Below are 24,717 nucleotides of genomic sequence, written 5' to 3'. Positions count from 1 at the left end.
GCGCAATCCGCTAGCGCTAAACGGATTTCCCTAACGCAATGTGAACCTAGCCTTAGGGAAAAATAATAAAATTTAAAAAAATGTATTTATTTCCATTTTCCCATTAGGGTTAGGGCTAGGGTTAGGGCTAGGGTTAGGGTTTGGATTACATTTACGGTTGGGATTAGGGTTGGGATTAGAATTAGGGGTGTGTCAGGGTTAGGTGTGTGGTTAGGGTTACAGTTGGGATTAGGGTTAGGGGTGCGTTTGGATTAGGGTTTCATTTTTCACTGTTTAGGCACATCAGGGGCTCTCCAAACGCGACATGGCGTCCGATCTCAATTCCAGCCAATTCTGCATTGAAAAAGTAAAACAGTGCTCCTTCACTTCCGAGCTCTCCCGTGCGCCCAAACAGGGGTTTACCCCAACATATGGGGTATCATCGTACTCGAGACAAATTGGACAACAACTTTTTGGGTCCAAGTTCTCTTGTTATCCTTGGGAAAATAAAAATTTGGGGGGCTAAAAATCATTTTTGTGGGAAAAAAAGGTTTTTATTTTCACGGCTCTGCGTTGTAAACTGTAGTGAAACACTTGGGGGTTCAAAGTTTTCACAACACATCTAGATAAGTTCCGTGGGAGGTCTAGTTTCCAATATGAGGTCACTTGTGGGTGGTTTCTACTGTTTGGGTACATCAGGGGCTCTGCAAATGCAACGTGACGCCTGCAGACCAATCCATCTAAGTCTGCATTCCAAATGGCGCTCCTTCCCTTCCGAGCTCTGCCATGCGCCCAAACAGTGGTTCCCCCCCACATATGGGGTATCAGCGTACTCAGGACAAATTGAACAACAACTTTTGGGGTCCAATTTATTCTGTTACCCTTGTAAAAATACAAAGCTGGGGGCTAAAAAATCATTTTTGTGAAAAAAAAAAAGAATTTTTATTTTCACGGCTCTGCGTTATAAACTGTAGTGAAACACTTAGGGGTTCAAAGTTCTCACAACACATCTAGATAAGTTCCTTGGGAGGTCTAGTTTCTAATATGGGGTCACTTGTGGGGGGTTTGTACTGTTTGGGTACATCAGGGGCTCTGCAAATGCAACGTGACTCCTGCAGACCAATCCATCTAAGTCTGCATTCCAAATGGCGCTCCTTCCCTTCCGAGCTCTGCCATGCGCCCAAACAGTGGTTCCCCCCCACATATGGGGTATCAGCGTACTCAGGACAAATTGGACAACAACTTTTGGGGTCCAATTTATTCTGTTACCCTTGTGAAAATACAAAACTGGGGGCTAAAAAATAATTTTTGCGAAAAAAAAAAAAAATTATTTTAACGGCTCTGCGTTATAAACTGTAGTGAAACACTTGGGGGTTCAAAGCTCTCAAAACACATCTAGATAAGTTCCTAATTTCTTCTCTTACCCTTGGGAAAATAAAAAATTGGGGGCGAAAAGATCATTTTTGTGAAAAAATAAGATTTTTTATTTTTACGGCTCTGCATTATAAACTTCTGTGAAGCACTTGTTGGGTCAAAGTGCTCACCACACATCTAGATAAGTTCCTTAAGGGGTCTACTTTTCAAAATGGTGTCACTTGTGAGGGGTTCCAATGTTTAGGCACATCAGGGGCTCTCCAAACGCAACATGGCGTCCCATCTCAATTCCAGTCAATTTTGCATTGAAAAGTCAAATGGCGCTCCTTTCCTTCCGAGCTCTGCCATGCGCCTAAACAGTGGTTTACCCCCACATATGGGGTATCGTCGCACTCAGGACAAATTGCACAACAACTTTTGTGGTCTAATTTCTTCTCTTACCCTTGGGAAAATAAAAAATTGTTGGCGAAAAATTATTTTTGTGAAAAAATATGATTTTTTATTTTTACGGCTCTGCATTATAAACTTCTGTGAAGCACGTGTTGGGTCAAAGTGCTCACCACACCTCTAGATAAGTTCCTTAAGGGGTCTACTTTCCAAAATGGTGTCACTTGTGGGGATTTCAATGTTTAGGCACATCAGGGGCTCTCCAAACGCAACATGGCATCATATCTCAATTCCAGTCAATTTTGCATTGAAAAGTACAATGGCGCTCCTTCCCTTCCGAGCTCTGCCATACGCCCAAACAATGGTTTACACCCATATATGGGGTATCAGCGTACTCAGGACAAATTGGCCAACAATTTTTGAGGTCCAATTTCTTCTCTTACTCTTGTGAAAATAAAAAATTGGGGGCGAAAAGATCATTTTTGTGAAAAAATATGATTTTTTATTTTTACGGCTCTGCATTATAAACTTCTGTGAAGCAATTGGTGGGCCAAAGTGGTCACCACACATCTAGATAAGTTCCTTAGGGTGTCTACTTTCCAAAATGGTGTCACTTGTGGGGGGTTTCAATGTTTAGGCACATGAGGGGCTCTCCAAACGCAACATGGCGTCCCATCTCAATTCCTGTCAATTTTGCATTGAAAAGTCAAATGGCGCTCCTTTCCTTCCAAACTCTGCCATGCGCCCAAACAGTGGTTTACCCCCACATATGGGGTATCAGCGTACTCAGTACAGATTGTACAACAATGTTTGGCATCCATTTTATCCTGTTACCCTTACATAGTTACATAGTTATTAAGGTTGAAGGAAGACTATATGTCCATCTAGTTCAACCCATAGCCTAACCTAACATGCCCTAACATGTTGATCCAGAGGAAGGCAAAAAAAACCCATGTGGCAAAGAGTAAGCTCCACATTGGGGAAAAAAAATTCCTTCCCGACTCCACATACGGCAATCAGACTAGTTCCCTGGATCAACGCCCTATCAAGGAATCTAGTGTATATACCCTGTAACATTATACTTTTCCAGAAAGGTATCCAGTCCCCTCTTAAATTTAAGTAATGAATCACCCATTACAACATCATACGGCAGAGAGTTCCATAGTCTCACTGCTCTTACAGTAAAGAATCCGCGTCTGTTATTATGCTTAAACCTTTTTTCCTCCAACCGCAGAGGATGCCCCCTTGTCCCTGTTTCAGGTCTATGATTAAAAAGATCATCAGAAAGGTCTTTGTACTGTCCCCTCATATATTTATACATTAAAATAAGATCACCCCTTAGTCTTCGCTTTTCCAAACTAAATAGCCCCAAGTGTAATAACCTATCTTGGTATTGCAGACCCCCCAGTCCTCTAATAACCTTGGTCGCTCTTCTCTGCACCCGCTCCAGTTCAGCTATGTCTTTCTTAAACACCGGAGACGAGAACTGTGCACAGTATTCTAAGTGTGGTCGAACTAGTGACTTGTATAGAGGTAAAATTATGTTCTCCTCATGAGCATCTATGCCTCTTTTAATGCATCCCATTATTTTATTTGCCTTTGCAGCCGCTGCCTGACACTGGCCACTGAATTTAAGTTTGTCATCCACCCATACACCCAGGTCTTTTTCATTGACGGTTTTGCCCAGAGTTTTAGAATTAAGCACATAATTATACATCTTATTACTTCTACCCAAGTGCATGACCTTACATTTATCCCCATTAAAGCTCATTTGCCATTTATCAGCCCAAGCTTCTAGTTTACATAAATCATCCTGTAATATAAAATTGTCCTCCTCTGTATTGATTACCCTGCAGAGTTTAGTGTCATCTGCAAATATTGAAATTCTACTCTGAATGCCCCCTACAAGGTCATTAATAAATATGTTAAAAAGTAGAGGGCCCAATACTGACCCCTGTGGTACCCCACTGCTAACCGCTACCCAGTCCGAGTGTGCTCCATTAATAACCACCCTTTGTTTCCTATCCCTGAGCCAGCTCTCAACCCACTTGCACATATTTTCCCCTATCCCCATTATTCTCATTTTATGTATCAACCTTTTGTGTGGCACCGTATCAAAAGCTTTTGAAAAGTCCATATACACTACATCCACTGGGTTCCCTTGGTCCAATCCGGAACTTACCTCTTCATAGAAACTGATCAAATTAGTCTGACATGAACGGTCCCTAGTAAACCCGTGCTGATACTGGGTCATGAGGTTATTCCTCTTCAGATACTCCAGTATAGCGTCCCTTAGAATGCCCTCCAGGATTTTACCCACAGTAGAGGTTAAGCTTACTGGCCTATAATTTCAGAGTTCAGTTTTTGTTCCCTTTTTGAATATTGGCACCACATTTGCTATACGCCAGTCCTGCGGCACAGACCCTGTTATTATGGAGTCTTTAAAGATTAAAAATAATGGTCTATCAATGACTGTACTTAATTCCTGCAGTACTCGAGGGTGTATCCCATCCGGGCCCGGAGATTTGTCAATTTTAGTGATTTTTAGACGCCGCCGCACTTCCTGCTGGGTTAAGCAGGTGACATTTAATTGGGAATTTTTATCACTAGACATTTTGTCTGCCATGGGATTTTCTTGTGTAAATACTGATGAAAAAAAGTCATTTAGCATATTGGCTTTTTCCTCATCCTCATCCTCATCCACCATCTCACCCAGACTATTTTTAAGGGGGCCAACACTATCATTTTTTAGTTTCTTACTATTTATGTAGTTAAAGAATATTTTAGGATTATTTTTACTCTCTCTGGCAATGAGTCTCTCTGCCTCAATCTTTGCTGCCTTGATTTGCTTTTTACAGAATTTATTTAATTTTCTGTATTTATTTAATGCCTCCTCACTACCTACTTCCTTTAATTCTCTAAATGCTTTCTTTTTGTCACTTATTGCGCCCCTTACAGCTCTATTTAGTCATATTGGTTTCCTCCTATTTCTAGTATGTTTATTCCCATACGGTATATACTGTGCACAGGTCCTATCCAGGATGCTAATAAACGTCTCCCATTTTCTTTGTGTATTTTTGTGTCTCAGGATATCGTCCCAGTTAATTGCACCAAGATCCTCTCTCATCCGTTGGAAATTTGCCCTCCTGAAGTTTAGTGTCCTTGTAACCCCTCTACTACACATCTTTTTAAAGGATACATGAAAACTTATTATTTTGTGATCGCTATTTCCCAAGTGACCCCCAACCCTTATATTTGATATGCGGTCTGGCCTGTTGGTTAAAATTAGGTCTAGCAGTGCCCCCCTTCTTGTTGGGTCCTGAACCAGTTGTGAAAGGTAATTGTCTCTCATAATTGTCAAAAACCGATTACCTTTGCTGGAACTGCAGGTTTCTGTTCCCCAATCTATTTCAGGGTAGTTGAAGTCCCCCATAATAATGACTTCTCCTTGAGTCACAGCTTCATCTATTTGCTTTACGAGGATATTCTCCATTGCTTCCATTACTTTTGGAGATTTATAACAAACCCCTATCAGTAATTTATTATTTTTTCCCCCTCCCCTTATCTCCACCCACAGGGATTCTACATTTTCATTAAATTCACCTATATTATCGCGCAGGATGGGTTTTAAGGATGATTTTACATATAGACACACCCCTCCCCCTCGCTTATCTGTACGGTCATTTCTGAACAGGCTATAGCCCTGCAAGTTAACAGCCCAGTCATGGCTCTCATCCAGCCACGTTTCAGATATCCCCACATGTCATAATTATGCTCCAACAACATTAGTTCTAATTCGTCCATTTTGTTGGCGAGGCTTCTGGCATTAGTATACATGCACTTTATGTTCCTCTCTGTACTTCTATTTCTTAAATTATTAACTGTTCTGACCCCACCCCCCATGCCACCGCCACCCCCAACTTCCTTATTTGTGCCCAGGTCTCTGTCTGCACTATCTTCCCCTCCTATAAAATGAATACCCTCCCCCCCAATTCCTAGTTTAAACACTCCTCCAACCTTCTAGCCATTCTCTCCCCCAGCACAGCTGCACCCTCCCCATTGAGGTGCAGCCCGTCCCTAGCGTAGAGCCTGTAGCCAACTGAGAAGTCGGCCCAGTTCTGCAGGAACCCAAACCCCTCTTTCCTACACCAATTCTTGAGCCACTTATTAACCTCCCTAATCTCCCGTTGCCTCTCTGGCGTGGCACGTGGTACCGGCAGTATTTCGGAAAATACCACGTTGGAGGTCCTTGCTTTCAGCTTGCAGCCTAATTCCCTGAAATCATCTTTAAGGACCTTCCACCTACCTCTAACTTTGTCATTAGTGCCAATGTGCACCATGACCGCTGGGTCCTCACCAGCCCCTCCCAATAATCTGTCCACCCGATCAGCGATGTGTCGGACTCGAGCGCCAGGTAGGCAGCACACCGTTCGACGATCCCTGTCTTTGTGACAGATTGCCCTATCTGTTCCCCTAATAATTGAATCGCCCACTACCAGCACCTGTCTGGCCTGTCCTGCTCTCCTATTTCCCTCCTTACTGGAGCAGTCACTCCTCCGGCTTTCAGAGGACATCCCTGGCTGCAGCAGTGCTACCCCTGTACTGGCACCCCCCTCATCTGCCAACTTAGCAAACTTATTGGGGTGTTCCAGATCAGGACTAGCCTCCCTGGCACTCTTCCCTCTACCCCGCTTCCTAACTGTCACCCAGCTAGCTACTTCATTGTCCTGCAGCTCCATCCCACCATCCCCCCCCTCATCTGTCCCATTGAGCGTCTGCTCCGTGAGCAGAAGACTCCTCTCCATATTGTCTATGGATCTCAGTGTTGCCAGCTGCACATTTAGAGTCAGAATCTGGGTTTCCAAATGCACAACGTGCTCACAATACACACAATGGTAAAATAAAACAAATTGGAGCTGAAATAAATTTTGTGTGAAAAAAAGTTAAATATTCATTTTTATTTAAACATTCCAAAAATTCCTGTGAAACCCCTGAAGGGTTAATAAACTTCTTGAATGTGGTTTTGAGCACCTTGAGGGGTGCAGTTTTTAGAATGGTGTCATACTTGGGTATTTTCTATCATATAGACCCCTCAAAATGACATCAAATGAGATGTGGTCCCTAAAAAAAAATGGTGTTGTAAAAATGAGAAATTGCTGGTCAACTTTTAACCCTTATAACTCCCTAACAAAAAAAAATTTTGGTTCCAAAATTGTGCTGATGTAAAGTAGACATGTGGGAAAGGTTACTTATTAAGTATTTTGCGTGACATATCTCTGTGATTTAAGGGCATAAAAATTTAAAGTTGGAAAATTGCGAAATTTTCTAAATTTTCGCCAAATTTACATTTTTTTCACAAATAAACGCAAGTTATATCGAATAAATGTTACCACTAAAATGAAGTACAATATGTCACGAGAAAACAATGTCAGAATCGCCAAGATCCGTTGAAGCGTTCCAGAGTTATAACCTCATAAAGGGACAGTGGTCAGAATTGTAAAAATTGGCCCGGTCATTAACGTGCAAACCACCCTCGGGGCTTAAGGGGTTAATACAGAAATTCTCTGAGTTGCACTTAAATGATTAAATGTGAAGTGTGGCAGGTAGGCAGACACAAAAGAATCCAGAAATGTCTTCAGAGAGTGGCAAGACAAATTTTGTTTTAAACACATTAAATATTTAACCTATATTTGGCATGTTATAAAAAGTGCTATCTGTGCACATCAATTTTTATTTTTAGTGGAGATACAATTATGATGGCTTGTTGTCTGCAAAACAGGTTACTGCTGCAACAGAACAGCTTGTTAAAAGGAGGGAATGGATTATGGTTCTGGGTCCAGAAATTGAATTCAGTTCTTCAATTAAAAGAACTGAGAAGCCCTCTGTCTGCCACAGACATTTATGGAATCTTATAATATGTCACAAGCTTTTAGAGGGATGTGTAACCCAGGTGGGTGAAAAGGTCTATTGATCTTATTAATTAGTCAAATAGCATTAATATCTCAAGCTAGACTGGTGGACCCTTGTGATTTAGTTCAATTTTGCATTGATAACCCTTAGGCTATGTTCACAATGTGAAATCATGGTGCAGGATTTGAATTGTGTAAAAAAATGCACATTTGCTCCATTTGCGCTTTTAAGTAGACAGTTGTCCATACCTCTTGGTACTCTAATACAGCGTCCTGCAGAATCTCGAATTACTTCATTTTTTTCCACATCAAATTTAACAACTTCAAAAGGCTCAATAAGCTAAAAGAAACAAAATAGGTAAATTATCAGACTTTACCATGCTTATTTGTAAAGCTTTATTAAAATTTATATTGATAAACTCTATAATATTACTCTTAATAATTTGGATTTTTTTTTACTTATTATTCCTAGGTTAAGATGTTAACCCCAACCAAAATCAAAATCTGTGTCTCCCTCTATCAATGCTGCCACCTTCTTCATAGGGCCACTTGTAAGTGGTAGTTGTGGATGGTGGTGGGCCTTCTTAAACTCCTTTTTAGCCACCAAGTTTGAGGAATAGACTCATAGTTATATGAGCTTTAGGGCTCATACCCATCAGCATGAATAAAATTAATCTGATGTTGCTCCCGAAAAGTCAGATGCGATTTTTATGAAAATACAATGTGATTTTTCTCACCTAGCATCCGCATGACATCCGAGTGACATGTGTCTGCGATCCGTATGCAATGCGATTTTAGCATTAGCTTATACAACCCCTGGCAAAAATTATGGAATCACCGGCCTTAGAGGATGTTCATTCAGTTGTTTAGTTTTGTAGAAAAAAAGCAGATCACAGACATGGCACAAAACTGGTCATTTCAAATGGCAACTTTCTGGCTTTAAGAAACACTAAAAGAAATCAAGAGCAAAAAATGTAATAGTCAATAATGGTTACTTTTTTAACCAAGCATAGCGGAAAAATTATGGAATCACTCAATTCTGAGGAAAAAATTATGGAATCATGAAAAACAAACAAAAAAGCACTCCACATCACTAGTATTTTTTTGCACCACCTCTGGCTTTTATAACAGCTTGCAGTCTCTGAGGCATGAACTTAATGAGTGTCAAACAGTACTCTTCATCAATCTGGCTCCAACTTTCTCTGATTGCTATTGCCAGATCAGCTTTGCAGGTTGGAGCCTTGTCACGGACCATTTTCTTCCACTTCCAAAAAAGATTTTCAATTGGACTGAGATCCAGACTATTTGCAGGTCATGACATGGACTTTTTAGTGTTTCTTAAAGCCAGAAAGTTGCCATTTGAAATGACTTCAGTTTTGTGCCATGTCTGTGATCTGCTTTTTTTCTACAAAATTAAACAGCTGAATGAACATCCTCCAAGGCTGGTGATTCCATAATTTTTGCTAGGGGTTGTATATAGAGTAATTCTCTTTGTAATTTAAAGATAGCTTTCAAAGTAAATATTCTTCAATACATATATAGATAGATAGAAATGCGTGAGTGACCTATATAATTATTGCAGTGCGTGTGGAGGTTACTGTATATGTATTTAATTTAACCCCTTTCTGTCATTGGACATACTATTCCATCCATGTGGGGTGGGCCTTAATTCCCAAGGATGGAATAGTACGTCCAGCGCGATCGGCCGCGCTCACGGGGGAGCGCGGCCGATCGCGGCCGGGTGTCAGCTGCCTATCGCCCCCGGAACACCGCGATCAAACATGATCGCGGTGTGCCGGCGGTATAGGAAGCATCGTGCAGGGAGGGGCTCCCTGCGGGCTTCCTTGAGACCCCCGCAGCAACGCAATGTGATCGCGTTGCTGCGAGGGTCTCTTACCTTCCTTCCTCACTGCAGGCCCGGATCCAAAATGGCCGCGGCATAAGGGTCCTGCAAGGAGGGAGGTGGCTTACCAAGTGCCTATTCAGAGCAGGCGCTTGGTAAGCCTGCAGCGCTGTAAGTCAGATCGCTGATCTGACAGAGTGCTGTGCAAACTGCCAGATCAGCGATCTGTGATGTCCCCCCCTGGGACAAAGTAAAAAAGTAAAAAAAAAATTTCCACATGTGTAAAAAAAAAAAAAAAATTCCTAAATAAAGAAAAAAATATATATATTGTTCCCATAAATACATTTCTTTATCTAAATAAAAAAACAAACAATAAAAGTACACATATTTAGTATCACAGCGTCCGTTACGACCGAACCTAAAAACTGTCCCACTAGTTAACCCCTTCAGTAAACACCGTAAGAAAAAAGGAGGCAAAAAACAACGCTTCATTATCATACCGCCGAACAAAAAGTGGAATAACACACGATCAAAAAGACAGATATAAATAACCATGGTACCGCTGAAAACGTCATCTTGTCCCGCAAAAAACGAGCTGCCATACAGCATCAGCAAAAAAATAAAAAAGTTATAGTCCTCAGAATAAAGCGATGCAAAATAATTATTTTTTCTATAAAATAGTTTTTATCGTATAAAAGCGCCAAAACATAAAAAAATTATAATAATGAGGTATCGCTGTAATCGTACTGACCCGAAGAATAAAACTGCTTTATCAATTTTACCAAACGCGGAACGGGATAAACGCCTCCCCCAAAAGAAATTCATGAATAGCTGTTTTTTGGTCATTCTGCCTCACAAAAATCAGAATAAAAAGCAATCAAAAAATGTCATGGCCCGAAAATGTTACCAATAAAAACATCAACTCGTCCCGCAAAAAACAAGACCTCACATGACTCTGTGGACTCAAATATGGAAAAATTATAGCTCTCAAAATGTGGTAACGCCAAAAATATATCTTGCAATAAAAAGCGTCTTTCAATGTGTGACGGCTGCCAATCATAAAAATCCGCTAAAAAACCCGCTATAAAAGTAAATCAAACCCCCCTTCATCACCCCCTTAGTTAGGGAAAAATTAAAAAATTAAATGTATTTATTTCCATTTTCCCATTAGGGTTAGGGTTAGGGCTAGTGTTAGGGCTAGGGTTAGGGCTAGGGTTAGGGCTAGGGTTAGGGTTAGGGTTAGGGCTAGGGCTAGGGTTAGGGTTAGGGTTAGGGCTAGGGTTAGGGTTAGGGCTAGGGTTAGGGCTAGGGTTAGGGCTAGGGTTAGGGTTTGGGCTAGGGTTAAGGCTACAGTTAGGATTGGGGCTAAAGTTAGGGTTAGGGTTGGGGCTAAAGTTAGGGTTAGGATTTGGATTACATTTACGGTTGGGAATAGAGTTGGGATTAGGGTTAGGGGTGTGTCTGGGTTAGAGGTGTGGTTTGGGTTACCGTCGGGATTATGGTTAGGGGTGTGTTTGGATTAGGGTTTCAGTTATAATTGGGGGGTTTCCACTGTTTAGGCACATCGGGGCTCTCCAAACGCGACACTGCGTCCGATCTCAATCCAGCCAATTCTGTGTTGAAAAAGTAAAACAGTGCTCCTTCCCTTCAGAGCTCTCCCGTGTGCCCAACCAGGGGTTTACCCCAACATATGGGGTATCAGCGTACTCAGGACAAATTGGATAACAACTTTTGGGGTCCAATTTCTCCTGTTACCCTTGGGAAAATACAAAACTGGGGGCTAAAAAATAATTTTGTAGGAAAAAAAAAGATTTTTTATTTTCATAGCTCTGCATTATAAACTGTAGTGAAACAATTGGGGGCTTAAAGTTCTCACAACACATCTAGAAAAGTTCCTTGGGGGGTCTAGTTTCCAATATGGGGTCACTTTTGGGGGGTTTGTACTGTTTAGGTACAATAGTGACTCTGCAAACGCAATGTGATGCCTGCAGACCATTCTATCTAAGTCTGCATTCCAAATGGCGCTCCTTCACTTCCGAGCCCTCCCATGTGCAAAAACGGTGGTTCCCCCCACATAATGGGTATCAGCGTACTCAGCACAAATTGGACAACGTTTGGGGTCCAATTTCTCCTGTTACCCTTGGAAAAATACAAAACTGCGGGCTAAAAATTAATTTTTTGGGGAAAATTTTTTATTTTTTATTTTCACGGCTCTGCGTTATAAACTGTAGTGAAACACTTGGGGGTTCAAAGTTCTCACAACACATCTAGATAAGTTCCTTGGGGGTCTAGTTTCCAATATGGGGTCACTTGTGGGGGGTTTCTACTGTTTAGGTACATTAGGGGCTCTGCAAATGCAATGTGACAACTGCAGACCATTCCATCTAAGTCTGCATTCCAAATGGCGCTCCTTCCCTTCCGAGCCCTTTCATGCGCCCAAACGGTGGTTCTCCCCCACATAATGGGTATCAGCATACTCAGGACAAATTGGACAACAACTTTTCGGGTCCAATTTCTCCTGTTACCCTTGGGAAAATACAAAACTGCAGGCTAAAAATTAATTTTGGGGGGAAAATTTTTTTTGTTTATTTTCACGGCTCTGCGTTATAAACTGTAGTGAAACACTTGGAGGTTCAAAGTTCTCACAACACATCTAGATAAGTTCTTTTGGGGGTCTAGTTTCCAATATGGGGTCATTTTGGGGGGTTTCTACTGTTTAGGTACATTAGAGGCTCTGCAATCGCAATGTGACGCCTGCAGACCATTCCATCTAAGTCTGCATTCCAAATGGCACTCCTTCTCTTCCGAGCCCTCCCATGCGCCCAAACGGTGGTTCCCCTCAACATATGGGGTATCAGCGTACTCAGGACAAATTGGACAACAATTTTTGGGGTCCAATTTCTCCTGTTACCCTCGGGAAAATACAAAACTGGGGGCTAAAAAATAATTTTTGTGGGAAAAAAATTTTGTTTTATTTTTACGGCTCTGCACTATAAACTTCTGTGAAGCCCTTGGTGTGTCAAAGTGCTCACCACACATCTAGATAAGTTCCTTAGGGGGTCTACTTTCCAAAATGGTGTCAATTGTGGGGGTTTCAATGGTTAGGCACATTAGTGGCTCTCCAAACACAACATGGCGTCCCATCTCAATTCCTGTCAATTTTGCATTGAAAAGTCAAATGGCGCTCCTTCGCTTCCGAGCTCTGTCATGCGCCCAAACAGTGGTTTACCCCCACATATGGGGTATCGGCGTACTCAGAACAAATTGTACAACAACTTTTAGGGTCCATTTTTCCCTGTTACCCTTGGTAAAATAAAACAAATTGGAGCTGAAATAAATTTTTGGTGAAAAAAAGTTAAATGTTCATTTTTTTTTTTTTAAACATTCCAAAACTTCCTGTGAAACACCTGAAGGGTTAATAAACTTCTTGAATGTGGTTTTTAGCACCTTGAGGGGTGCAGTTTTTAGAATGGTGTCACACTTGGGTATTTTCTATCATATAGACCCCTCAAAATGACTTCAAATGAGATGTGGTCCCTAAAAAAAATGGTGTTGTACAAATGGGAAATTGCTGGTCAATTTTTAACCCTTATAACTCCATAACAAAAAAAATTTTGGTTCCAAAATTGTGCTGATGTAAAGTAGACATGTGTGAAATGTTACTTATTAAGTATTTTGTGTGACATATCTCTGTGATTTAATTGCATAAAAATTCAAAGTTGGAAAATTGCGAAATTTTCAAAATTTTCACCAAATTTCCATTTTTTTCACAAATAAACGCAGGTAATATCAAAGAAATTTTACCACTATCATGAAGTACAATATGTCACGAGAAAACACTGTCAGAATTACTGGGATCTGTTGAAGCGTTTCAGAGTTATAACCTCATAAAGGGACAGTGGTCAGAATTGTAAAAATTGGCCTGGTCATTAACGTGCAAACCACCCTTGGGGGTAAGGGGGTTAAGTAAAAATCAATAAATTAAAGAAAAAATGGAGTGGGGTCCCCTGAAATTTTTCAAACCGGTAGAGGGAAAGTGGACAGTTCGGGGCTGATTTTTATAACCTGGTAAGAGGGTAATAAACATGGGGCTTCAAAGGCTAATAATATTCGCTCATAACTGTCTACTTAGCCTTCAGTAATTAAAATGGGGCATTTCAAGTGGGGCAGTTATTAAAAATGAAGTGGGGTTCCCTTTGTGATTAATAAACAGCAAAGTCTAAGCAGACAGCTGCAGACTTATATTAATAGGCTAAGAAAAGGCCATGAATATTGGCATCCTCCCAGACTAAGAAAATCAGCCCTCATCCACCCCAGAAATGGAGTATCCATAACAGGCACCAAATCTGGAGCTTAGCCTCGCTCTTCACACTTGCCCTAGCGCAGTGGCAAGTGGCGTAATAAGGTTGGGTTTGATGTCAGCTGTTTTACGTCCTCTGACATCAAGCCCAAAAAAAAGATGTGAGCCCCCCTATATTTTGTTAACAGGCAGAGTGAAAGCTGACAGTTGGAGGATGATTTTTATAGCCTGAGAAGGGGGTAATAAACATGGAGCTTTCCATGTCCTACTTACTGGTTTTTGAAATGGAGGACCCCCCATAAAATGACATTGGGTTACCCCTATAATTAATAAAGTAATGGGGAGTCTTATAAACCCCACTCCATTACTAACCAGTGGGCTTGAGGTAAGCTGCCAACACAAAGCTGACATCAAGCTTTGTAAACGCGAGCAAACGCTGCGTTTTTTAGACGCATGCGTTTTTTCATGTGTTAAAACAAACGCGGTTTTTTGACGCGTTTACATGCATTTTTTTCCTGCGTTTGCGTTTTTGAAACGCATGATGAGAAGTGTGTGACAGCTGCCAATCATCAAAATCAACTAGAAAACCCACTATAAACAGAAATAGCTAGGGTTAGGGTTAGAGTTAGGGTTAGGATCCCTAGTAACCCTAGGGATCCTAACCCTAACCCTAACCCTAACCCTAGGGATCCTAACCCTAACCCTAGGGATCCTAACCCTAACCCTAGAGATCCTAATCCTAACCCTAACCCTAACCCTAGGGATCCTAACCCTAACCCTAACCCTAGGGATCCTCACCCTAACCCTAACCCTAGGGATCCTAACCCTAACCCTAGGGATCCTAACCCTAACCCTAACCCTAGGGATCCTAACCCTAAACCTAACCCTTAGGGTTAGGGTTAGGATCCCTTAGGATTAGGGTTAGGGTTATGGTTAGGGTTAGGATCCCTATGGTTAGGGTTAGAGTTAGGGTTAGGGTTAGGATCCCTTTAGGGTTAGGGTTAGGGTTGGGGGGTGGCTTATCAGTGTGTATTCTTGTGTTTTTCTATTGAAACGCATGCGTTTAAAAACGCATGCAAACGCATGTGCTTAAAAACGCATGCGTTTACATAGACAGCAATACGTTTTTTTGCGGCAAAAAAAGCCGCTAGAAATTACTACATGTTGCATTTCTGCAACAAAACGCAAGCATAGAAACGACGCATGCGTCTTCAAAACGCAGCAAAACGTATGCGTTTTTAATGTTCAGTATAAAAAAAAATGCATGCTTTTTTTGCGCTAAAACGCAGCGCCAAAAACGCAAATGTGAAACCAGCCTCATATGAATGTATAACTCAGACCAGTGCTATCCGATGTTTTATCCGATAGCACTTGGCTCAATGTTATACTAATAGAAGTTCAAATCTGCTATTTTTTTCTCATGCTGCTAGTTGCTCAGCAATTCGGATCACACTCGCCCATTCAAGTCTATGGGTGCGCACAAAACATCAAGTCTATGGGTGCGTGTGATGTCATCTGAGTGTAGTTCGACATCCGCAGCCTCAGACCATGAAGAAGATGGAGAAATTAAGTTCTCTGTCTTCTCCACACCTGTGCTCTGATTTTATCATTGGAGAGAATTGGATCACACCAATGTGACCTGCTCAAACTCGGAGCAGAGTTTGAGCCGAATGTCATTAACATAATTGATCTGATTCTCTCACACGAGAGAACATGCAGCCATTTAACCCCGGCCTTAGTGTTATTATTCACCAAACTTAGGAAATAACAGGATCAGTGAATTGTGTTTGTCACACCTTTACATCTAGTTACATTCTGGAGTTCAGCTGTTCTACGCACCTTTTAGGCTCCTTATGCCTGGATTTCACCACTCAATTGTCAAAACATGTTTGTTCTGTGTTGGTGAATACTAAAGGAATATGTGTGACAGTGGAGGACATACAGCCAGTGAAATTGCACCAGGGCCAGAGGTAGAGGGGGGGCCCTGCGGGCAGGGACGTACTGCCCATAGCGGCAGAGTATGCAGCTACTATGGGGCCACTGAATAAATATTACTGGCAGAAGTGAGCGGGGACTGATGTCATGCAGCACGGAGCTCCTCTCACTCACTCCGGTAATCATGTGAATACGCAAAGCCGGGGAGTGAGCAGCACGTAGAGTGCAGGAGTTCAAAAAGGGGGCATGACATGCAGGGAGAGACGCTGACCAATGAACGCTTTTCCCACCAGACTGATGCGAGTACTCACTGGCTGCCATCTCTGTCCTCCTGCATGGCGCATCCCAATGGTGAGTACTCACCTGTAGACAGGGGCCCCGGCACACAGTGGAGGAAGATCAGGACTTACAGGGGGTCTTCTGCTCCCTCCACTCTTCCATTCCCAGTAGGCTGCAGCATCTCAGAGAAGAGGTCGGGGAGGAGGCTCACAGCATGGGACATCTAACAGAGAGGAGGTCGGGGGAGGAGAGCTCACTGCATGGGAGAGCATGGCAGCAGCAGGGAGCTGAAATCCTCTCGGCTCTGTGTCCTCTTCCCCCACAGTGTGCCCTGCAGTCGTCTCAAGCTGATCTTTGAGCTATGAGGCTGACCTCCTCCACAGCTCATCTGAACATAACACCTGATGTCATAGATTAGTATGTGTATGTTTCTATATGTACATATGTGTGTATGTACTGTATGTACAGTTTATGTATATGTGTGTATCTATGAGCGTGAATGTATGTGTGTGTATCTATCTGTGTGTACAATATATGTGTGTGTATTGTGAGGCAGTGACCGGGGTCATATGCGAGGGTCGCTATGTGTCCACAGGATGCACACAGAAGAGTATTGAGGCCGCGGGAGTGCATTGCAGTCACAGGCATTGCTGTGATTACAATGCAGAATAAAAGGGAGTATTGGTCTTGGGCAAGCTATTTGTCCAAGGCAGATTTAGGAAAACCTGCCAGACTCATTTCAACTAAATCGACTCCAAAGTCTAATCGTGCCACAGCTATCAAGTGTTGGTGGTGCCAAGGGCCCGGACATATGGCTGCCAACTGCCCCCTGACAGCTGAACCCATGGACTGTGGGTATATATTCGTCGTACATCGATGTACGCCCAGCCAGTATGCACCGTGGCTACAGCCACTACCGGCGTTGAACCCCAACTGTGCCAGGTACTGATCAATGGGTACCACAGGCTCTCCTGGAATCAGGGAGCTTAGCGACTCTAGTCTATGGGTCACTAATTGCCAGGGACAAACACAATGGGCAGAAAGTCGGAGTGGTGTGCATACATGGGGAACTCCGAGAGTACTCATCAGCGGTGGTTACATTTTCCACCCGTGTGGAGAAATAAAACATGTGGTGGGAGTGATAAAGACTCATCCATATGGGACTGTGTTGGGAAGAGACTTGCCTCTGTTCTGGTCCCTGTGTGAGACCAGGGTTAATCCTACCAAGGTAAATGGTATTTCGGGCGCAGATCCCGGTGATGCCGAGTTGGGGATACCTGCTGTAGGGGTCACCAACATAGGGACAGAGTGTAATCCCGATAGGTTTCCCCTAGAGGTATTGCCAGGAGAGGTCGAGGAGACTCCACCAATCCTCCAGCTGGAAGTGTTCCCTGGTAAGTTCAGGACAGCACAGCTCCAGGATCCCACCCCGACATGGGCCTGAGAAAGGGTGGTGGAAATAAGTGGGGTGGCTCAACACCCGGGGTCAGAAACATTTTTTCTCCACATGGCTAACCACCAGGATTTATTATACAGGGTGGATAAAATCTTGGTTGAGGTGGTAGAACAATTGGTGGTGCCCCAATCCTACTGTCGGGTGGTGTTCGACATGGCTCACACCCACATGCTGGGAGTGAACTTGGGTGCCAAAAAGACACAGAAACGCATACTGCAGCGTTTCTTTTGGCCAGGAGTCTATGCAGAGGTCCAGAGGTACTGTGACACGTATCTGGAGTGTCAAGTAACCTCACCAATGCAAACTACTGGAGTCCATTGGTTCTTCTGCCATCATAAAGGTACCATTTAAGCGGATAGCAATGGACCTGGTAGGGCCAATAATAAAATTCACCTGGGGCGACCAACATATATTAGTAGTCATAGACTACGCCACCCGGTACCCGGAGGCCATTCCGCTTCGGCATACCTTGGCTAAATTTATTGCCCGGGAGTTGTTTGCCATGTTCTGTCACCTTGGGCTACCGAAGGAGATCATCATTGATCAGGGGACTCCTTTTATGTCCAAGGTGACGAGTGAACTGTGCAGACTCCTCAAGATAAAGCAGTTGTGCACATCGGTGTACCACCCTCAGACCGACGGGCTAGTTGAGCGCTTTAACAAAACCCTTAAGTCCATGCTCAAGAAGGTGGTTTCCAAGCAACATTGAGCACTTTGGGCCCACCAGAGAAAATCATTCTGGGGGCCCACTATGTAGCTACATAGAAATAAATTCAAGACCATTAAATGTGTGGTAAAACACACTAATATCAGGGCATAATATAAGGTAGTACACATCTTAATTATGCAGCAGGGGTTGGGCTAGCCCCCTCATAGAATATAAAGTAGCCCCCCTCATAGAATATAACATAGACTCCCTCATGGAATATAACGCAGCCCCCCTCATAGGGTATAACACAGCACCCCACAAAGTATAATGCAACCCCCTCATAAGGTATAATGCAGCCCCCCCATAGAATATAATGTAACACCCTCATATGGCATAATGCAGCCCCCTCATATAGTATAATGCAGCCCCTCCACAGAATATAATGTAGACACCTCATAAGGCAGCTCCCCATAAAAAATACTGTAACGCCCTCATAGGGCATAATGCAGCTCCCCTCATATAGTATGATGTAGCCCCCTCAGAGAATAATGCAGCCCCCCACATATAATATAATACAGCCCCTCCACCAAATATATTGTAGCCGCCTCAGAGTATAATGCAACTCCCTCATAAGGCAGTTCCCCATAGAATATACTGTAGCCCCCTCACAGGGCATAATGAAGCTCCCCTCATATAGTATGATGCAGCCCCCAACAGAATTATAATGTAGGCCCCTCATAGGGTATAATTCAGCCCCCCTGAAAGGGTATAATGCAGCCCCCTTCCATCACCATCATTGTTCTCCCCCTCCACCTCCATCATTGTACTCATCGCCAAATGCATTATTGCCTTTTCACCCACCACCTCCATCATCGCCCCCTCCCCCAGCATCTTTGTCCTTTACACCACAGCCATCATTGCCTTCTCCCCCACCACCTCATCATTGTCTCCGCCTCCACCATCATTGCCTTCCCCACCACCATCATTGCCTTCTCCCCCACCACCTCATCATTACCTCCCCCACCACCACCATCATCATTGCCTCCCCACCACCATCATCATCGCTTCCCCACCACCATCATCATCGCCTCCCCCACCACCATCATCATTGCCTCTACCACCATCATGATTGCCTCCCCCACCACCATCATTGCCTCCCCCATCACCATCACCTCCACCCCCATCATCATCATTGCCTTCACCACCATCAACACTGCCTCCACCACCACCATCCTTGCCTCCCCCACCATCATTATGTCCTCCCCCACCACCACCATCATCATTGCCTCCACCACCACCATCATTGCCTTCCCCACCACCATCATCATTGCCTCCCACACCACCACCACCAACATTGCATCCACCCCTATCATCATTGCCTCCACCACCATCATCATCGCCTCTACCACCACCATCATTATCACCTTTACTCAGGGGCCCCATAGCAGCTGGATGTGCTGCTAATTAGCAACACATCACTGGCTGGGGGGCCCCTGGAACAGTGAAATTTGAAGATCTAAAAAGTCAATTGAACTTTGGCTATATTACCAGGTCAGTTTAATATTAAGTAGATTGTCATTAAGGTGACCAAGAAATAGGTCGAGTTGTGACGTGGAGCCCTGCCAAATGAAAAATATATCATCGATGTAATGTAGCCACGAGACGACAGAGCTGTGACCAGGTGTGTCTAGGACCATATCCCTCTCCCACAGCCCCAGGAACAGATTAGCATATGAGGGCGCACAAGGCGCCCCCATTGCTGTTCCCTAGAACTGCAGGAAGGGGCGGTACTTGAACACAAAAAAAGTATGAGTGAATATGAAATTCAGCAAGTCCAAAATAAATTGGATAAGTCCTAAATCAAGATTAGTCATATGAAGAAAAAATTGAACAGCTTGCATCCCGTGGCAGTGGTCAATCGACTTGTATAGGGACTCCACGTCACAAGTCAAAACCATATATCATCATCGAGGGTAAGGCCGTCAAGTCTTTTAAGGACATCTGTGGTGTCCCTCACAAAAGACAGTAGTGTCTCCACACATTTCGGCAGATAAAGGTCAATAAATCTGCATGCTGGTTCCCAAAGACCCCCGATGCCCGAGACAATGGGTCTACCCGGTGGGCATCGGGGGTCTTTGTGAACCTTGAGGAGCACATAAAAGGTGGGAACTACAGGGAATTCTGGCAGCAACGCCTCTCGCATTTTGTTGGTAATCACATTATTCTCTACTCCTTCATCCAATAGATGAGTGAGTTCTCGCTGAAAGGCCTTGCGCAGGCGTGTACTACGGAGGACAGAGAATGAACATCAATCCAATATTGCGGCCAGCATGCAGCCAGCGGATAAGGAAAGGGTGAATCAAACACCTGAAAACTGCGCCCATATAACCGAAAACCGCTCCTGCCAAATTCAGGTGATGGGTTCCCTTTAAGTGCGCCTTGGAGTCCCAACGCTATTATTTGCTCAGTCAACCATTTCGATTGGTGACAGATCATTTGCCCTTGGTCTGGATGAGGAATACCAAGGAGAGGAACGCTCCAGTCACCGATGATTCCTGTCTTTGCAAAATTTAAATTTTACCATATATCATCGGGCAGGGAGGTCACAGGAAAATGCTGATGCCCTGTCAAGGGCCCCCTGTATGGTGGCAAATGTTCAACCCCATAAGTTTGAACAGAGGGGGATATGTGAGGCAGTGACTAGGGTCATATGCGAGGGCCGCAGGAGTGCATTGCAGTCACAGGCATAGCTGTGATTGCAATGCAGAATAAAAGTGAGTGTTGGTCTTGGGCAAGCTATTTGTCCAAGGCAGATTTAGGAAAACCTGACATGGCCTTTTATTTTTCAAATGGACCACAGGAAGGTAGTGTAGAAGTCAGTTTCCTCCCCTGCTGGGTTTTTCATGTGGCCTACAGCCACGGGTTCCTTGTAAAAACCCTGCAGTAGAGGTTTGGGTGTGTCAGTTTTGGTTTTGCATGCGTGCAGAGTAGGAGGCTCTGCAAAGCTCCACCTGTGTGAGACAACACAGAGCCAAGTGGAGCCAAAAGGCCTGGCACCTCTCAGCATACACGGTGGTGCAGTCGCCCACAGTAACTGGTCCTGGACTATCTTGTTTCCCGGCTGCAATCCAGAGGATTCTAGTTACTTTCTGTTTTGTGAGTACACTGACTATTAAAAGAGACTTTTGTTTGAACTTTCCTGGGTCAATGCCTGTCTGTCACACTGTACCAACCCTGCTGCATTGCAGTATGTTTGTACTGTATATGTGTGTGTATTTACAATATATGTATATACAGTATGTGTATCTATTTGTGTGACTGTATGTGTGTATCTATCTGTGTGTATCTGTGTGTACAGTATATGTGTGTATGTATTGTTGTGCAGTGGTGTCCACACTATGCAGGAAAGTAAAATGTAGTGGTAATGTCCAAACTTACAAACAAAACACAACGGTATCCTCCGGATCGCAGCCGGGAAACAACACAGTCCATAAATGCATCCGGTTGCTGAGGACAACTGCACCAGCGGATTATGCTGCTAGGTGCCAGGAGTTAGCTCTGCTTGACTTTGTGTTACCTTACACAGATGGAGCTCTGCAGAGCCTTCGGCTCTGTACTCTTCCAAACACCATACTGACACTGATACTGAACCTGACACACCCAAACCCTATACTGCAGGGTTTCTAACAATCAACCTGTGACTGTAGGCCACATGTAAAACCTGTCCGGAAGGAAAGGAACAACCCCACTACTTTTCTGTAGTCCATTTCCAAAATAAAAGCCCATGATGGGTTTTCCTGAATAATGCCTTAGTCAAATAGCTTTACCAGGTCCACATTTACTTTTAATTTGCCTTGTGACTCACATGCGTCCTGCTGTGAATACAAGGCACTCCAGCAGGTCTAATAGGACTCCGTCCACATCCTGGGGGATATATATCGACCCTCACGTATGACCTCAGTCACTGCCTCACATACCCCCCCTCTGTTCAAACGTGTGGGGTTGAACATTTGTCACCGTAAAGGGGGCCCATGACAAGGCATCCGCATTTCCCTGTGACTTCCTAAAGTTCCTAAAGTTTTGTAGGGACAGGATCCATCTGGTGACCCGAGCACTCCACTCTTTTGCATTGCTAATCCAGACGAGGGGGGAATGGTCTGTTATCAACCGAAACTGATGCCCGAGCAAATAGTAGCATAGGGACTCCAAAGCCCACTTAATCGCAAAAGCAATCATTCTCCACTATGCTATAATTTTTCTTCACCGGGGTCAGTTTCCTGCTCAAGTAGTTCATTCCCAATCACCTCTTGAGATAGCACAGCTCCTAGACCTACCTATGAGGCATCAGTTCATATGGTGAAGATTTTCTTGAAGTTGGGGCTGATGAAAACTGGCTGTATGCACAACACCGACTTCAAGGACTAGAAAGCTTCCTCCCCTTGAGGATTCCTCCGGACTTCTTACCTTTTAATATGTCAGTTATGGGTGTCGATTTCACCACAAAATTGGGTAAATATTAGCGGTAGTACCCAATGATGTTGAAGAATGCCCTCACCTGTTTGGTACTCAATGGCTTGGGCCAATTTTAGATCGCCTTGATCTTGTTTACTTGGGCCTAAGAATCTGGCTTCCGTGAGCCCTATCACAAATTTCTTTGGGTTTGCTGTTAACCCCGTGATTCTGAGAGAGTCCAGCAATGCTTGTACCTGGGACAGGTGGGTATCCCAGTTGGTACTATAGATGACTATGTCATCCAAATAGGCCGAAGCGTATTTCCAATGAGGCTCTAACACATAGGTCTCAAACTGCATTCTTCAAAGGCTGCAAACAGGTCATGTTTTAAGGATTTCCTTGTACGGCACAGGTAATAATTTAATCACCTACACACATAATTATTACAGCACCTTGTGCAATGTTAAGGAAATCTTGAGAACATATACAGTTGTGGCCAAAAGTATTGATACCCCTGCAATTCTGTCAGATACTATTCAGTTTCTTCCTGAAAACACAAATTCTTTGGTATTATTATTTTCATTTAATTTGTCTTAAATGAAAAAACACAAAAAGAATTGTCCTAAAGCCAAATTGGATATAATTCCACACCAAACATAAAAAAGGGGGTGGACAAAAGTATTGGCACTGTTCGAAAAATCATGTGATGCTTCTCTAATTTGTGTAATTAACAGCACCTATAACTTATCTGTGGCACCCAACAGGTGTTGGCAATAACTAAATCACACTTGCAGCCAGTTCACATGGATTAAAGTTGACTCAATCTCTGTCCTGTGTCCTTGTGTGTACCACATTGAGCATGGAGAAAAGAAAGAAGACAAAAGAACTGTCTGAGGACTTGAGAAACCAAATTGTGAGGAAGCATGAGCAATCTCAAGGCTACAAGTCCATCTCCAAAGACCTGAATGTTCGTGTGTCTACCGTGTGCAGTGTCATCAAGAAGTTTAAAGCCCATGGCACTGTGGCTAACCTCCCTAGATGTGGACGGAAAAGAAAAATTGACAAGAGATTTCAACGCAAAATTGTGCGAATGTTGGATAAAGAACCTCGACTAACATACAAACAAGTTCAAGCTGCCCTGCAGTCCGAGGATACAACAGTGTCAACCCGTACTATCCGTCGGCGTCTGAATGAAAAGGGACTGTATGGTAGGAGACCCAGGAAGACCCCACTTCTTACCCCGAGACATAAAAAAGCCAGGCTGGAGTTTGCCAAAACTTACCTGAAAAAGCCTAAAACATTGTGGAAGAATGTTCTCTGGTCAGATGAGACAAAAGTAGAGCTTTTTTGGGCAAAGAGATCAACATAGAGTTTACAGGAGAAAAAAAGAGGCATTCAAAGAAAAGAACACGGTCTCTACAGTCAAGCATGGAGGAGGTTCTCTGATGTTTTGGGGTTGCTTTGCTGCCTCTGGCACTGGACTACTTGACCGTGTGCATGGCATTATGAATTCTGAAGACTACCAACAAATTTTGCAGCATTATGTAGGGCCCAGTGTGAGAAAGCTGGGTCTCCCTCAGAGGTCATGGGTTTTCCAGGAGGACCCCAAACACACTTCAAAAAGCACTAGAAAATGGTTTGAGAGAAAGCACTGGAGACTTCTAAGGTGGCCAGCAATGAGTCCAGACCTGAATCCCATAGATTACCTGTGGAGAGATCTAAAAATGGCAGTTTGGAGAAGGCACTCTTCAAATATCAGGGACCTGGAGCAGTTTGCCAAAGAAGAATGGTCTAAAATTCCAGCAGAGCATTGTAAGAAACTCATTGATGGTTATCGGAAGAGGTTGGTCGTAGTTATTTTGGCTTAAGGTTGTGCAACCAAGTATTAGGCTGAGGGTGCCAATATTTTTGTCTGGCCCATTTTTGCAGTTTTGTGTGAAATGATCAATGTTTTGCTTTTTGCTTCATTCTCTTTTGTGTTTTTTCATTTAAGACAAATTAAATGAAGATAATAATACCGAAGATAATAATACCAAATAATTTGTTTTTGCAATCATTTTCAGGAAGAAACTGAGTATTATCTGACAGAATTGCAGGGGTGTCAATACTTTGGGCCACAACCGTATGGTTTGCAGTTTGAGACCCCTGCTCTAA

At 43.4% G+C, this 24,717-nt stretch overlaps 1 protein-coding gene across 2 annotated transcripts in view; it reads right to left on the bottom strand.

Moving 5' to 3' along the window:
• Nucleotides 1-24,717, bottom strand: part of LOC138676453 (long-chain fatty acid transport protein 2-like) — a 180,308-nt gene that overhangs the window by 24,802 nt on the left and 130,789 nt on the right. For both annotated transcript variants that reach the window (XM_069765761.1, XM_069765762.1), the window contains exon 7: nt 7,899-7,989. In XM_069765761.1, coding sequence (XP_069621862.1) covers nt 7,899-7,989 — 91 coding nt within the window. The remainder of the gene's footprint in view (nt 1-7,898; nt 7,990-24,717) is intronic.

Source organism: Ranitomeya imitator, chromosome 4 (genome assembly GCF_032444005.1).
Source record: "Ranitomeya imitator isolate aRanImi1 chromosome 4, aRanImi1.pri, whole genome shotgun sequence".
Taxonomy (NCBI): domain Eukaryota; kingdom Metazoa; phylum Chordata; class Amphibia; order Anura; family Dendrobatidae; genus Ranitomeya; species Ranitomeya imitator.
Note: the sequence above shows the minus strand (reverse complement) of the source record. Positions and strands in the feature narration are given on the sequence as shown.